Below are 17346 nucleotides of genomic sequence, written 5' to 3' on the forward strand. Positions count from 1 at the left end.
CCTGATCTAAACCTGCTTATGTGAAATTCTTTAGAGCTAATAAATACTGCACTGTATAGGAACTTAGGTAAATGTGTTCATCATGGGGTATCACATAAAAACATCCAAGGCATCTTTAATTGAATCACAATTTTGTTTGTGTGTTTCAGGGTGGTTCCCTGTGGGTCTGTACAAACTGTGAATAACTACACTTTTAAAGGCTTTATGTCACATACAAATGACTATCCCTGTGCTTACCTCAATGCTGCGTCAGCAATTGGAATTAAAAAACAAGATGTAGACATATTCCTAAAAAGACTTGACAAGTGTTTGAAGACTTCTAGGAAAGAAGTAAAGAATGAAAAAAGTGTGGATGAAATAAGTAATTCTAATGCAGGCACAGAACAACTTGAAGACTAGAAGATACAGATTTTGTAACACAGGAAAATACGCTTTTGTCTGAAGTATGTCAGGTTTGTATTGGGTTAGCCTTGAAAATCTGCAGTGCAGAAAACAAATTATTCCTCATCTGAGAGGAAGGAAGAAAACCAACAAAACTCAGGTGAAATTCAGCTTTAAAGAAAACTTTAGGTGATGTTCTCTCTGAAACAGAGGGCCAGTCACAAACTTTTTGCACCACTTAAATGTACTTAACATCTGCCAAAGTAAAGCTTACGTTCATAAAGATGTTGAGCTAGCCTTTTGGTCTGAGGGTGATTTTGACCTATTGTGACTGGTGTTTGACAAATCACAGAATGCTTATTCCTTTATTCTTGACTAACAAAATTTTCTGTGGCAATGATTGCAGACCTTTCAGGTATAGGCACATATCCAGCAAGAAATGTTTCATTGCTTCCTAAATGTCTGTTAATTGTTTCTCCTCAGCATACTTGTCACTTTTCATGTCTTCTCAAAGATTTATATAAAAGTTTTGGGATAGCACTTAATAAACATAATGATAAAACTGCATGAAGAAATGAGAGTTGAAGTAACAGTCTTTTCAGGGCCTCACACCACCTCAGGACTAGAACTGCTGCTTTTGGGTACATTTTTGGCTATGAACTGCCTCAAACAAAGCAACTCCCAGTGGCCAAGGAAAAACCAGAATGCCTCATATCCTGTCAGTTCTTAACTCTTGGAAATATTTGCAGGCTTCAGCAACCCAAAGGAATTTTTTAAGGGAGTGCAGTTATAAAAGCAAGGGGCTGTGGAGTATGGAGTGAAGAAAGTCTCTCCACCATCACCACCACCACCCCTTTTTTTTAATGCATTTCTTCTCTTTGGTAGCTGCTCTAGAACAGAAGCAGGAGATTCACAGAAAGGGAGGAAGTCTGTGGGATGAGTCCAGCAATCTCAAGAGCTAGTGAGACTTGAGGGTGTCTTGGCATTTTCTTATCCTGTCGTTTTTAAAATGCATTGACTTCCACTTCTCAGCTGTTGCCTGTCATTGGCCCTGTTGCTTCTGTAGCTGTGTTCAGTTACTGATGAGAATTCACTAAGTTAACAATAGATTTAGAGTCTGTTCTTTGAACAAAGGTTCCACATCACTGGAGAGACATTGCTGTAGGTTTCAAAATTTTTAGCTAATTGTTATTATATGCAGCTACTACACTGTATGTAGGTTTGATGTCATTTACTGGCCAAAGCGAGCCTAATGTTCAAAGACATTTTTCTTTGTCTGTCTGTAATGTATTAACACTTAGGATACCACAGTTAATCAGTTCTAACCTCACAAAATATTCTAGTTGCTTTGTTTGGTGGAATCAAGCCCTCTGTAAATTGCTTAGTCAAAATAGTGATGCTTTTCAGAGGATTATCTCCCCAACATGTTCAATTAATTGTTATAAAATATGGTGTTAATATGTGAAAGTTAATAGTATGCTAATCATCATGAGGGTGCTCTTACTTAGAAGTCAAGTCCATTGTATCTTAAGCTTAAATTGACGCTGCTACTTCTACATTGTTTCTGTTACACAATAGATTAATTAAAGCTTGTGAAGGTATGGCTACCTGGGCTACAGTCACACTTATTTGCTATACAAATATGTCCTAGGAGAAATGTAATCTTACTTGACCATTTAGTCCATGTGATTGTAAGTAGATGTAAATTTTTGCTTTTTTACTGTTGAGAGCATGCTATCCTTTAGTTCTGCCACTCTGTAAAGCTCTCCCACAAGCTTAGGAGCCAAAACTCTGCATCTCACTGCCTCTATATTCTGTATATTGGAGCAGCCAGTGAAAAAACACAAGGCTGTAGTGATACCTTTCTTCCTGTTTTTGGATATTGCCGATCCATGCCTGGATGAGCATAAATTATTGATTTAGATGACTAGTCATAGAATGCAAATTTTAAAATCTCATAGCAGTAGTTTTAGGGAGGTGCATGATAGCAGCTCAAGTAAGTGTTTGATGAATAATATCCTGAAACTGGACAGAAAAAAAACAGCAGTTGGCTTTTCTGAGAGGAAGAAATCCCTACCTTTTATGTTCTTTTAGTAAATTGTCTGTTGAAAGTAAGTCACTCACTTCAACTCTAGATTGACATGCTTTCTCAGGTAGTGATTTTCCTGTCTTCAAAATATTTCCAAATTCAAATGAAAGATGAAAAATTCAACAGCTCTCTCTAAACAAGTATTTGAAGAGGGGGAAAAAAAAAAAAGCAAGTATTCTGTTCTGAGTTCAACCTTTTAAACCTTTTAGTTTTTTTTAATTAAAAATCATTTTAAGGTAATGATTTTGGTTACAAAGAAAATCAAAGTATTTTGGGGTCTATGTATGTCATTAAAGCACTTTACAAATCTCAGTGATGCCAGTCAAGGTGGGGCAATTTAAAATATTTTTAAAAGAGTGCCCCATCATGATGTATAGATTCTTGAACTAAACATTTGTGTTAGGTTACTTTGCTAAGTTGTTGTACCAGTTCCCACTGTTGTTTGCTTGCTTTGTGACCTGTATTTGTTAGATCTTAATATTACATTTTTAGAGGCAAAGGCACTGTATAACATCATTATAAGCAGACAGTTTAAAATTTTATTTAAGTAGTTCAAACTGCAGCTTACATTAAAGTAAATGGAGAAGAATTGTTATTTACGACACGTATTTGAAAAAGGAGATTTGGTAGATAAACAGAATATCTTTAAAGGAATGATATAATGCACTTTCTGTTCGCCAATATCTATAATAAAGCAGTGAAATAATATTGAAACATACAGGTATTAGCAGAGTTTTCATACTTCCTTTGTGTAGCAGATGTTGGGAGACTTCATGGTTGTGGCAGGCCTTACCCACTAAAAGCAGTATTCATGAAAGATGGTAATAGCATGGACAATAGCTCTGTCAAAATAAGCAGAGTAAAACAAACTTATTAACAATGGTTGCCTTCTGTGAAGATCTCTTCTAAGATCATACAGTGAGGTAAGAAGCTCCTGAGCTAAAAATTAATTGTGCAGCCTTATTCTTCACTTCTGTATAGGCGCTTGTCACTGAAGGCTTCCAGATAACTCAAAAACCTGCTAGAACCAACCTGTTCTCTTCAGCATCCATATTACTAGTGAGACATCTAGGATAACAACTTGAGGTTCAGCTCACATACTCATGTAGCAAGAATGCATAGTAGAAACACCATGAACAGATGGACATTTATTAAGGCTATCTCACAGATACTGTTTTTGCAGCTGTCAGTCTCTGTCTTCTGTGATCTAGGTTGCAGCATGTGGTTATCAGCAGTGAAATAGGAAAGGGAAAGCCCTGAAACAGTAGAGGCTATGGAGTAAGCACATGCTGCCTGTTCTGCTTCCGGAGAGACAAGGATAGTAACCTTTGCCCGTGGGGCAGGGCGCACAGGTAGGCAGGAACATCTCGGACTGCTGCTGTTTGAATTGCCAAAGTGAATTTCATCCCCTACAATGTCTGTAACTGTTCCATGAGCTGCTTTTCTTTCCCTTCCCTCTGGTGTTACATCTTCTACTATCTGGATCTATATAGGTGAAAGAAATGAAGGAGTAGATGGCACTGGGACACAGTGCAAGCAAACTGACAATGAATCATCTGTCTCAAAAACTTGCTCTTATTTTACATCTTTTGTATATCTAACATAATGAATAAATCTGAGGACTATTTAACCAATAGTATTGCCTATTCACACTTTGTTTGAAACAATTGCCTAAGATACAAAGCAAATAAAATCTACCAGATGCAGCAAATTCTCTTGAGCCTAAGAAAGCAAAATTGTAATGTTGCAAATGTAAATGCTGGCATTGCAGCTTAATACACATAAACCGAGCAATCTATATTGTGAGATCATCATTTTTTGAGAAAGGCTGGAGCCCAGAGACTAGCAAATGTTCTCATCTGCAGTGTGTCAGCAGTTCTCAGTCTTCAGCTGCTGTATAGATAATAATTCTAATTGAAGAATCATTACATGAATCCATATGTGAATGATAGATGGGCTATAGCTTTTTGTTCGTGATGCTTTAAAAATTGAGTTGCTGCTTTCACTTTTTTATAAGGGGTGATTAGATTGCCCCTTTTTTCTTTTTTTGCTTAATGCAACATTTTAATCAACCTGGCTTGAGAGGATTTGGAGTCTGAAGGAAAAACAATTTATGTAGCTGACAGGTTTTTTTAAAAAATAGCTATTTGAAGACTTGAATTGGTTACAAAGTGACTCTCCTCAGAGAAAACCTTTGTTCAGATGTTTTTAATTTTGAAACCAGTGCTTGAAAAATTGTGCTTATGTGTTCTGTAATAATTGTTTTTCATGTCCTATGCTTTTCCCCCCTCAAAGATAACAACATATGCTATAGTGCAGTTTAATAACTGTTTAAAAATTACAGTTAAAAAGGCATTTGCTCTGTCATAGTCCCTCATCGAGCATCTGTTGTATCAAAGTACTGGTAATAGTTATCAAACCAATCTTAATTAGATCGTGGACTTAATCTTAGGATCCCAAAAGGAATGTTGAAACCTTGGTCCAGTTACACTGACTCTGGTCCAGAATGCTGAAACTTACCCATCAAGATAAATGCATCTCCTTTGCTGCTGAACAGTAGTCTTTTCATCTTACTACAATTCAACTAAACTTTTTAGCAAGGCATCAGAGATGATCCAGTTCAGAAGCTGAATTGCTTTTTTTAATGTAGATGTTAAAGTCAAATTTGCCTTCAGATCCTGGATTCGAATTCAGCTTGAGTCAGCTATAGCAAAATTATAACCACTTTCTGTTTTTTAACCTATTGTGAATAGCATTAGAATGGTTACAACTGAGTGCTCCTTTCCCTAGTACTCTTTCTCAAAGAGCTAAAAACATTAAGCTACCATCTTACATTCACTACTAGTCTTCTGCTGATTAGAGAAAAGAAGTTGGGATCTTGCACAAATAAAATTATAGCAAGTGTGTGCATTATTTATCTTTCTCTAGTCATCCCACATAGGAATCCAAGACAGACGTGTAGTGTTTCTACTGATCTGGTTCCTCCAAAAGCTGTTTCTCATGTGCATTTTTTTGTGGTCTACAGTTATCACAGAAACACGTGGTCAATATACAAGAGAAAAAGGAACAGGGCCCTCCTATATTTTGGAAGGTTTCTTCACTGGTTTACAGCATTTGGCTTTTACTATGCATAAAACTCTTCCTGCTACGTAAGCTGTTAAAAAACACTTGCAGCAATCTTCATCCCTTACCTAAATTGTTTCGCTCTGGGGACTGGATTGAGTGAAGTGGCACCTCCGCAGGAGCTGAGCAGGACATGCTACTCCGCGCTGCAGCTGCTGGCTCACGTCCCAGCGCAGAGGCAAGGCCTGGCTGTGGAAGGGGAACTCAGTGCCTGAGCTGAGGAAACCAGTCACATTTTGCTTTGACAGTGGACTGCCAAGCATGTGTGACTATTAAAACTAGTTTGCAAACCTGAACCCTATTGCACAGTTAGTTAATCCTATACCTCGTCTCTTTGGAGGCTGTGGAACTGCCGATGGAAAGAGCTCTCACTGTGGTCTCTAATTTATCAAGCAAGGAACGCAGCTGCTGGGGAAGAAGGACCTGTCAAACAAAGCTACATAGCAGCATTAAAAAAAAAATCAGCAACATATTTTATAAACTCTTCATAAATACAAATCATCCTACTAATCTCATCTTTTGTTCTAGGTTATTCTGTAATGAAGTGGCAGTGCAGATTCTGGCCTCTGGTTTTATACAGCATCCCACTCAATGGTGGTAAAGGAATTGGAAATGGCTCAGTGGATGAGGAGCTAGGGCTACATTTTTAAAGTGAGATGAAGAACGTGTAGAAAGTTTACAGAAACAGAAATTCTAATAGTCTGAAATGTTTGCTGTGCAACCGAGGAGAGGGTAAGTCCAGCAGGATCTGAGTGTGCGTGGTAAAGTCTTGACCTGCTGCACAGCGATAAAATCAACCTTGTGTGGTACCAGAGAGTGCTATCAAAATGCATCTCTTATTTCACCAAAATAGTAGCTCACCCCTTAATTTTATTAATTTCCAGTACTTGTGTATCTTCCTTTAAGATGCTCAGATAACAGAATCACCTTTACGCACCCGGTATTTAGGGGGTTTTGAGCAGACTTTGCTGTACTGCTGTGTAAGAAAAAAGATTGGGGAAAGCTTCCCAACATATTACCGTCCGCGTTGATGCAGAACTTCACAGGCGCGAAATGAACTGGAACACACAAAGGCAGCAGGTGCGTGTGCACATGCCACTAGCTCTGTTGTCACAGGGTTTATAATCAGTAAATGGATTTGAATATAAAAATGCTTTTTAATAATGATATAACTAATGCTATTAAAACTCCAGCTCATATTCCATGCAGATGGCACAAACTGTCATGCTCTGGGTTTGTGTTTGTTTTTATGTAAGAAGAATTTCAGCTGAATGTAAAATCTACAAGCTGGATCGAGGCAGCGCCTCCGGCTTCAGAAAAAGATGCACACCATGTTGATCTTCTGGATGGCCCAGTCTGGCCCCCCATAGTTTCTCTTGTGTCTCCGAAGGAGCACTTAGGTATTTCAGCCTCATTTGCTCGAAGGCCTTTTGAAGTGACAAATGTCTCAGAGACTCGCTGTCTTCAGAAGGAATCTGTTGTGGCTACCAAAGACGTTTGCAGGCTGCATAGACCCTTCAGAGTGCCTGTGAGGACTGTACACAATGACTTGTGGATCCATATATTCTGTCACGGCAAATAGTTTTTGATCTTTTTTCATATTGAGATTGGCAGGACACACTGTTCTTTATTGCTCACACACCATAATCAGTAATAAAAGCTAGGTAATTTCTGGTGAGTGAAACACTACTATCTTCTTCATTAAGACTTTAGAAAAGGTGTGGATTTGCTAATGGAGGGGCGTTGGGCTAAGGATGTTTTAGCTGCCATATTAGCAGTGATGGTGTGCTTTGAGCTCCTAATAGTGATGTGTCATTGCAGTGGCCGAGTGAGAGAGGCTGGGGAGGCCATTCTACAAGTATAAGTAAGGCAGAAGTGGACTGCGCAGCTGGCCTTAAAAGCACTTCGGTCTGCTGAGCCAAGAAGGAGTTCTGCCTCGTCTAGGTATGATGGCTCTGCTATGCTCCCAGGAAAAAGTAATGAAAATTTGTTTTTGTCATGGAGGCAAGTAGTTGTGACCCACAGTGCTCCTGCTCAGCTGACTTAAAAAAATGCTGTTTTCATTTAGTCACTGTAACTAAATTTCTCTGTCTGTGTCATTCTTGCATAAGCCCCTCATCCTGCACTTACAGGCTCTAATTATCCCGTACGTTGCACTTTCTGCAGGCTTTTACACCTGTGCAAGTGATGGTAAAGCTCAACTCTTTTGATGTGATAGCATTTAACATATATGCTGCATTTACTTGGCACAACTGTAGGAGGCCATAGCAGGGGCAAGACAGTGGGGGATCAAGCCAGTTGTTTACATCTTCCTCCAAAGGACTAGGAGGTCAAACATGCTTCTCTGTGTCCATGATACTCTGCCATTAACAGCTGTTAGTGAGTGTTAGCGCATCACATTTTTTCCCCTTGAGGCTGAGCACATTAACTCTACCACACTCCAGCACATTGCTGGGAACATGCCACTATTCTGTTTTCTGAGTGTTTTGTTAATGCTAGTGACCTTGATGGTGTGACCACAACACCTGCTTTACCTGATAAGATCATTAATTTTTCTCTGCAGCCTTTGTGTTGAGTGTAAGCAAATCTTCATTTGTATCTGAAAAACATTGCCCAAACCTCAGCTTACTGGAGCACTGACCTGTATCTCCTGGTATTTTTTTTTAAGGCATTAAATAGCCAATTAGAAGAAATCACTTCAGTAAAAGTGAAATGAGCACAAGCTTCCCATTAGTTGAAATGGAGCAAGACACTATTGGAATCAATCACTGCAGCTTTCAGCTGTTGCTCTGCCACAGCAGCATCTGTCTGTCAGTCAAGATGACAGCGGAGACCTGATCTATACTGTTCTCTGAGCTACGGAGATAAGCTGCACCTGCACAATAAACGTGTTCCCCATCCAAACACATTGGGAAGAACAGTGTATTTTTTAATGATAAATGTTCTCATCCCGCTAACAGTTCCTCTTTCCTCCTTCTCTGTCAGCTTACCTGGTTGCTGTTATTCCCCTCTCTTCTTCTTCTCCCCCTCGGTGGCTGTGTGCTCTCCTTCTGCCTTTTACCTCATGATTTTCTTTTTCTGCAGGCTGCTGGGGCCGCACTGGAGTGGCCGCGGGCCCGTGCTCCGTCACGGTGGGTGACGGGAGGGGACCTGTGCCCTGCTGTCTCCCAGGCAGCGTGGCCACCCTGAGCAGTGCCAGCAGCCTTCAGAAAGCAGGAGCCCCAGGGCTGCAGCTGCTGTCAGTACCGAGTTGGTTGGAGCTTCTCAGAAAAGGTTTAAGCAGGAGGTTTCTAGGTGCAAACTGGTTGAGATGTTCCGTGAGGGCTCTCTGGAGGTGTTAACACTAATTCAAGCTTCGCTCCAGTCTTGTGCAGGCAAGGCTCCAGGGTTTTTATGTTTGATTTTTCATGTTTATTGATTGGTTATGGATCGAGTGAGTGATGAGGTGGCTTTAATGTTCCCCCTCCCTGCTGTTTCCTCTATTTCTGTTGTTCTGCTACAGCGATGCTGATGTTATTTGCATGCTTGATGCACTCCTGCAGCTCTTCCCTCTCTTCCTCCCTTCTCTACTCTATGTACAGGAACTGCTCTCTTGGGCTGACGTCCCATGCTACGGGCTTGCCCTGGCCATGTGATTCCCTGGGGGATATATCCGTATATCCGGTGGGGACAGCGGTGTTCAGGCTTCTTTGCTGTCCCGTTGTGTTGGGGTTGAGGTTGCTCCTGTTGTTCTGCCTTACTCTACAATAGCAGGTATTTGCGTTTAGGAGTGTGAGAGTCTTCGGTGACCCAGCTTCCTCATGAGAAAATATAACAATGTAATGGTTGTGTCATGTGCAGGGGACCACAGTGTCTCAGAAGGTTGATTTTGTCATTGGCCCAGACTAGGGGGTCCTAAGGACTAGCAGGTCCTTAGGGATTTGTTTAGAGGTCTTCCAAAAAGACCAGTAGAAACTACTAGCTGGCATAAAAAGGGGAAAGCTGATCTCGGAAATGGTTTTACACACTCAGAAAAATGTAAATCACTTCACTTAAGGATTTCATTTCATTATTTTATTTTATAATCTTGGTTGTACAACACTTGCCTGTATTTTTTGGTTTTCCTTGAGGTCTATAAAACCTGAAATTAAAAGCATGAATTTCTTCATCATTCTTTGAGAGAGAACTAAATAAGTATATTTCCAAACATACAGATAAGAGAGTAAAGACAAAAGGATCATCTGCCAGTGTCGATTGGCTTTAGTGCAGCTGTGCTGATTTAGGGCTCTGCCTTTGAGAACCCGAAGCAGTGCCGCGGTCTGATGCACTGGGCACCTGGTATCCCTGCACTTGCATTCGTGGCTTTAAGGCACAGATTACTTAAACTCTTGCTTTCTTAGCTGTTTTCTATTAAAAACAAACAAACAAACAAACAATAAATACACCTCTGCCTGAGTAAGTTTTGCCAGAGGATTCACAAGACTAAATAGAACATTATGGCAGCTATAGCAGTAAAATCAGCTCTCGTTTTCCAGGCTGGTGTTTTTGCCTAACTAACTCCTTTGATAATTTCAAAGGGCCTAAGATAAAAGGAGCTTTAGCAAATATAAAGACTGATCTGCTTCCAGAGGCACAGTGGAGGAGCGGGGAAGTAATGCTTAATGATCAACATTTCTGTAGTTCCCAGTTCACGGAATAGGAACTGCCAGAAGATGCCAGTTTTCAGGCCTGTCAACAGATATTTTTCTTAAGTATCTGAAGTGCCTCAGGAATGTTATTTAAATAGCCCCTTGCCCACTGGCAGTGCCACTTTTGAAGTGTATGGTTTTAGGAAAGCTAAATACAGCGTGGTTGAAGTTAAGCGAATAACTTATCCAAATGTAATGGAGTGTGGTCATATTACAAAACATTTTTTAGGTTCTAAATGTAGCTTCCCAGAAAACAACCTATCTAAAATATCGTTTTAACAGTGAAAACTTCAGCACTATCCGTTAGTCAAAAACCGTTCATTTTCTTTCTGGTTCTATCTCAAAGCAGATCTTTCTCTTGAAAGTTTAACAGGTAGACAGTGCAAAGCAGCAACATGCTTTACTCAGTTAGAGATTTAATCTGTTTTCAAACACAGTGGTTATAATTTCTTTCCAAACTTAGGGCATTGCTGAGCTCCACTTCCAATTTTTCTGCATAGTCTTAATGATAAAATAAATAGAGGCACTACAAGAATTCCTAAAATAAAAGGCAAAAAAAAGAAATTTCTGAGCTATACTTAAAAATCCTAATAATTTGTTTAATTTGAATTTTTCCCTTAGTAAAATTTGTGACATAAACCCAGAATATCCAAGCCACACTTATTCCATACCTACACAAAATTTTCAGTATTTCACTTTTTTAAATGAACCCTTTCAGCACACAAATACCTTTACAAGATTTTTGTGGATTCCTGATATTTTTAATTGTTTATAGAAATAACAACAAAAATGCACAACAGAGGCCAAACATTAAAAAATTAAGTCACTTCTAAGTAATATACACATGTACTATAGACAGAGGCACAAACTGTGCACTCTGCCTCTGGGGCAGACTTTGGTTTGCAATGCCCTGGCACATTAGCAGGATATTGATTGCTACCACTTGGCCGGGCCAAGAACAACCAGATCCCAGCAGAATTGTTCACTGTTGCCTTTATTAACTTTATTAACTGACTCTTAAATGAAAGAAAGATAACAAATGCATGAGATAAAACACGGCTCTTCAGGAACACCTTTGAACAAATTCAATTATTTATTAATAGATCTTGCAGAAATGGGGCCTGATCCTACACGTTGTTGAAAACTGGCAAATTAACTTCAGGGGAAGCTAAGGCTCTCGTGGGTGCTCAGCACCATCCTGCACAAGGACTGCCATTGCTAATGGATGTTAACCAAGCCTCTCCACAAAGGCTTTTCCCCCTGATGTTTAACCTGTCTGAACTGCAAATCGGTCCCTTTCCTCTGAGTGGAGTTTTGCTAGCAAACAGGCTAGCAATCTAAATAAAAAGATGTGGGCAGGGAGTAGACAAATTGATGTATTCAGACTGTAGGTTTACTAGGGCAGCAACTGTATTGCTCCACGTCCAAGTCATGTTTACCATTGTAAAACACCATTTTTTTCTTGGCCAATAATCACCCTTATAACAACGGCAATTGTAAACTGAAAGCATCCATAACTCTAAATCCAAGAAGTCCTACCTTATTGCTAAGTGACTCTTAAGAGCAATAATTGTATGATGGGAGGAGCCTTACTTGAAATTTCCTTTCCCCAAAAGCACAAGATCAACAATATTTGTAAGCTTTACTCACACAGGTCAGCAAATGTAGTGCAATAAGCAAATATGCAGAGCAAAATACATTTTGATTGATTAGACCAACTTTGGAGAGAATGCGCAAGTTTTTTATTATAGACATTTATATTTTAGTCTTTTCCACTGTGCTGCTTGTTAGAGTGCATGGAGTTTTTTGCATGTATTTTTAAATACTAATGAGTGTGAAAGACATAGAAAGGGCTTTTCAGTGGATTTTCTCTTATTTTAATTGAGGTAAGGTCAGATCTAATGCTGACCTAATTATATCTTATTAAGCTCAAACATATGTATTTTCCAAGCATTTAGTGTGTTATTGAGAATCAACCTAAACTACGTCACAAAAAGGGCAACTAAGTATCCCATCTTTATAAATACTTTGACTGCCTATTGTTTGTTAAAACAAACATCGTAGTAGCAATGGCTTTTCTCTTCTGTCTGTGTAAATATACTTGGGAAAAGGCCAGCTTTTTCCATTTAAAATTGTCACCAATAGGTGGTGCTAACAATTTCCAAATTCAATGCGAGGTTCTTCCCCTTTGTTCCTGCAGCGAATTCTCCTGCCCACCTCACCTTTCTGGCAGATCTTCCTCAAAGCCTGTTCTTGATAACAGGCTATTCTTTTCTTATTCCTCATTTGCTCCTGCGACCTTTAGTTGTTCTTGCATGCTGGTCTTTGGGCTTTCCCCGTGCTCCAGCTGGTTGTGGCCAACTGTCGGGCCATAGCTTCCGGGAATGTGATTCCTGTGTCCGTAGCTTTGGCTGCGCTCCCAAAGATCCTACCTTCATCTTTATTCAAAGTCCAGTAATCCTGACTGTATTTTTCGATCCTTTCTGGAAATGGGTCTTAACATTACTGCAGAACAAATCATTTTCACTCAAACTCATCTCCAATACAACTTTTTAAAAATACTGCTTCTGAAAGCAAAAGGGAAAATGTAAAGAAAGCAAAAGGTCATATAAATATAAAGCAATGTCAGTCTCAAGGTACAGAATAACTCTGACTTCAATCTTTTGTCTTATGCAAGAATTTCCTTAAAGTTCTTTCATTCAGAATTCAAACTATCAGGTATTTTCTATGTTTTCAGTGTCTCTCTAGTTCAGAGCAATATCCTATTACTGCAGCTAGCAGATACTGCAGTGCTATATCTTCTTAATGAAAGTCATGGCATTAGATTTGCATAGCTGGGGAGAACTAGGCTTGTCCCTACTGAGCTGTCAGCACTGCAGATCAGGTTGTCCTGGGTCCTGGGCAGTAGCCAAGAAGCGCCAGCGACTGCTGAATCAGAGAGGGACTGCAGGAGCCAAGTCCCCACCCCAGAGACCAGCAAACCTTGTGCAGCTGTAATACTCGGGGCGCGTATTTGCATTTGTAAGAGCTTTACTAAGCCTCTTTTTCCACTGCTGTCTATAAAAAGCATTAGACTTCACACTGAGCATATGCTAATTGTTGTATTTCACCTGTACTGTTTCTAAGAGCCAGGTCTGGAGTGGGATATAACCTGGACGAGGAGGAAAGCTGCCATCTCGGGCACCCCCGTGGTACAATATGGCCAGTGCATGGTCCTCAGCTCCCTCTAGATTTCTGCTAGGATGTATGCCTAGGCTACAATACTTCTGATAAAATGCTGCCTCTCTGGAGTCTTATTTCTTAAAGATCAGGTGGGAAAAAAAAAAAAAAAAAAAGTGGGTACCTCAAAGAGGGATGCTGCACTTCCTAAACCACTTCAAATGGCATCCAAAACATTCAAATCTTTATGTAAAAGATGCCAAAAGTCCTTTTGACCTATAAAGTATAGAAACTCTGAGCCATATGGCATGTCAAAAGGACCAGAGAGCCTTACTCAGGACTGCGGGAATGTCCAGAGAGGATCTCTGCCGGGACACCTGCACCGCTCTGGTAAACAGCTGTGGCATTTTTGGAGCATGGACTGAACACTTCTAATTGCTTCCCTAGTCATAGTCATTTGTTCTTCCTGCTTAATTTAATGAACATTGAGGGCTGTGTGGTATCCCCCCCCCCCCCCCCCCCCCGTAGCACACCTAGAGGGATGAAGCACCTCCCTCCCCATCCTTCCTCCAGACTAGACTCTAACCCCCTGGCTAAGACACTTCCCTCCAGAACTAGAGTCCTCAGGGGCAAAGCTGGGAATAGACTCAGTATTTTCCTGGTGAATGATGATCAGAAAGCTGTTGGGGAATAGGGAAATTGGCACTTACAATGACATTTTAAAAGAAGCAATGGCTGGAACTGCATTTCATGAAGGCCTTGATCGTGTGGTATGTTAAGGTGCTCTCAGAAAACTTAGTGGATCAAGAATCTTATTGGGACACAGACAAAGAAATGTCCAGTTTCTGAATTTCCTTTGAATTTAAGTACATCTGGTCTGGGGGCTTAAGTCCAGGGCAGTTCTGGGCATGGGCGAGAACCACCAGAGTCAGGCCAAGTGGTCTGAGAGGTGGCCACCTCTCTGCTGGAAACCCCACTCTCTGGGTGATGCCCGAATTCACCAGCTATGCAACCTGCTTCGCTTCAGACATAACCTGTCCGCTCTGAAAGCTCACAGTGTGGGAAGGGCTTCCGCATCAGGTTTTCTCTCTTTCCCCCCCGCTTCCTACCCTGAGTTAGCTGTTGTTACCAATCCTCCCTCCTGGCTGTGGGAGGGAAGAGTCTTGTGCCCTCTCTAGCACGGCCTTCAAGGTCCTTCTGATACTTTGCTGAGGTTTCAGTGTTCTGCACCGAGTCCTTGGGCAGAGAGCTATTAGCTTACTTTCCTCGCCTGTCTTTTTTACCTTAACGGAAAGGTGCGGCAATAATAATGCCTAACCTGCAGCTTCTCACACGTGTGTACTGCTATGGCTAAGATCTTGCTGACCCTCTAAAGGCCTCACAATAAATTAATTTGCTGCATTGGTATGATTTATGTGTATTGAAATGTTGACAAGAATCCCAGCAAAGGAAATAGAAACCTGATATGAGGAAAAGAGGTGCTGTTTGGGTACACAAATTGGAAACATTGGCTTCCGTGTTACAGACAGAAACCAGATCAAGTTAACAACCTGATCCAAAGCATAATGGAGTGTTTGCATGAATTTTAATGACCTTAGTAAATCAGTAGCTGTTTTGAAGGGTGAGACAGATGTCCTGAGCTTGAAAATTCACTTTTTGTCTCCCACAGGTTTATACTAATCTGTGTCGTGGAGGTGAATGAAGCAACCATCCTTCACTTAACACCACCATAAGGCACAGTATAAGGCATATGTAAATTCACTGAAAGGACTGAATGATCTGCAAAGAGGAACTCTGCTGCTGCCTGACTAAGGATGCAAGGGAAGAGAAAAATACAGAAGTGAGCAGAAAGTCGGACGTAGCCTAAATAAGCATGATGCTGAGAAAAAGCCTACAGAGGCAGTTTCTGAAATAAGCTATCTGGAAGAGACTTGCTAAAAGCAGAGAAACTGTCTTCGCTTACTCAATCCCTGCAATGCCCAGAGGAACAGGGCTCAGAAATTTTGTAAATAACAGACTGGCATCAATTTCTCCTAAGCAGAGTAACTTGCTTGTAGTGCCCCTATATTTTTGACCGGAAAAAAATCTTGAATTTGATCTTCTGCAGCTGCTTTAGGATCAGGTTTTTAAAGCTTTTATAACTGCATCTTTTTTTTCCCCAGGTTTGTTCCATTTAATTAGGCTTGTCTAAGACTTGTACATATTGCCACTCCTCTGCCAAGCAGGAAGAAGTCTGAAGCTTTGCACATTGGTATCCTGTTGATCAAGAACTCTGTGCTGTAGAATTAAATTAAAAAAAAATTTTTTTTCCTTACACACATGGTATACGTACATACAGACAGAAAACAGATTCAAGAAAGTATCTTGTCAAACCGTGTGTAACTACTGGCACCACCTGGTTCCTCCATGCAGTCCCTAGTGGTGTCTGAGCCTTCCTTCTGCCATTTGTAAATCATTTACATGTACGGACTACTACTTGTTTATTCTCTTATTTAACCTTGGTAGAGATCGAAGGGAATTAGGGTCAAAATAGAGATTTGCACAAGATTATTTAGTACCATTAAATCTAACCTCTTTTCTACTACAGATAAGAATTTTCTGTCTAAAGCATTTTTGACTCAGTTGTAGGCTATGGCAGCAAAAGAAGAGACTTTGTTCATGTCTTTCCTCTGTTTCCCAGTTTAGATGCTTTTCTTCGTTCACTGGTATTTGCTTTGTATTAGAAGGTTATGGATCAACTGCAACCTATTGTCATGTTGTCATGTCCAGCAATAAAAGAGCAATAAAAGATAAGTTCACAGTTCATCTGGGATTTTATCACTTGTTTTCCATGCATTCTTCCACTCCCCTTGCCCCCCAAAAAGCTGTTGAAGAGCAACTCGTTATTTAAGTCAAGGGATCATAGCAGAAGATACGGCTGACAGTATCTCTCAGCCCTTACTCACATCATTAGCCAAGCGGGAACGATACTTGGAATTAGCTGAACAGGTGTTTATTTTGTAATCTCCCCTCATAAATTGTTTTACTTAGCTGTGGCATGACTAAATAAAAGTATTTTTGCTCCAGTCTGTAAGTGTTACTGCACAGGCTTAATGTTACTCATATGACACCTGTGTGAGCCACACACACAAGGAGGGCCAAGAAGATGTAACAAAATTGGAGTCTTAAAATGTCACCGTTAGACTTAAGAACCACCTGCATTTTAAAAACAGTTCTCTCTCTCTATCAGTTGGCTAGAGAAGTGGGAGAGGCGGCTCCGAGGCAGGTGGTGGAAGCAGCAGTGTGTGCCGTGCCCTGGGACCGGCACGCGTCGGGGCTGTGGGCAGCAAACCCCGACACCGGCAGGCAGTGGGCTTGTGGCCTGACCTGCTTCTCCCTTTGCCTGTGTAGCCGGTTCGACATACTGGGGATGCAAATATTTAGTCCTTTAAAAGATGCCACCCTCCTTTCCCTGCTTTCCTTGACCAAAGCAGCAGTGGTTTGGCCAAGTTGCGTGGAGGGTGTTTAGCGGGACACGTCTGGCGAGTGCTCTGGGAGCAGAGCTTGTCTTCAAGGGTGCTCGAAGGCATCGGCGCTGAACAGAGCACGCTTTTACAGCCCGCACAGCGCCAAGGCTGAGCGCCGACCTTCCTCCGTGTGCATGTAAGGTGGCTTTCCGATAAACAAGCCTCTGTATTGTGCTTACAGGCTTTAGCTAGTCGTCCCAGAGATCCCAATGACTCAAATGCAGATATAATTCAGTCTGTCAGAGCAGGCTGGGGATCTGCGGGCAGAGCTCGGCCACAACGGGAAGATCCCATTCAAGCAGAAATGTCATGTTATTTACTTACTGAAACAATGTTCTTATTGCAAAGACATGTTAGGAGTGAAAATATGACAGCATCTATTTTAAGTTGTCATTGATCTTTAATTTGCTGTGACCTGAAG

The 17346-nt window shown here is 40.8% G+C and overlaps 1 protein-coding gene across 3 annotated transcripts in view; it reads left to right on the forward strand.

Moving 5' to 3' along the window:
• The window catches only part of SEPSECS (Sep (O-phosphoserine) tRNA:Sec (selenocysteine) tRNA synthase), a 40325-nt gene extending 24101 nt beyond the window's left edge, over window positions 1-16224 (forward strand). For 2 of the 3 annotated variants that reach the window (XM_064511346.1, XM_026120500.2), the window contains exon 11: window positions 150-4106. In XM_064511346.1, coding sequence (XP_064367416.1) covers window positions 150-399 — 250 coding nt within the window. In that variant the 3' untranslated portion in view covers window positions 400-4106. Of the gene's footprint in view, window positions 1-149; window positions 4107-15088 lie in introns of those variants that run through there. The other variant, XM_026120499.2, reaches the window with a different exon arrangement.
• The last annotated feature ends 1122 nt before the right edge of the window (window positions 16225-17346 follow it).

This window comes from Dromaius novaehollandiae, chromosome 4 (genome assembly GCF_036370855.1).
Source record: "Dromaius novaehollandiae isolate bDroNov1 chromosome 4, bDroNov1.hap1, whole genome shotgun sequence".
NCBI classification, from domain to species: Eukaryota; Metazoa; Chordata; class Aves; order Casuariiformes; family Dromaiidae; genus Dromaius; species Dromaius novaehollandiae.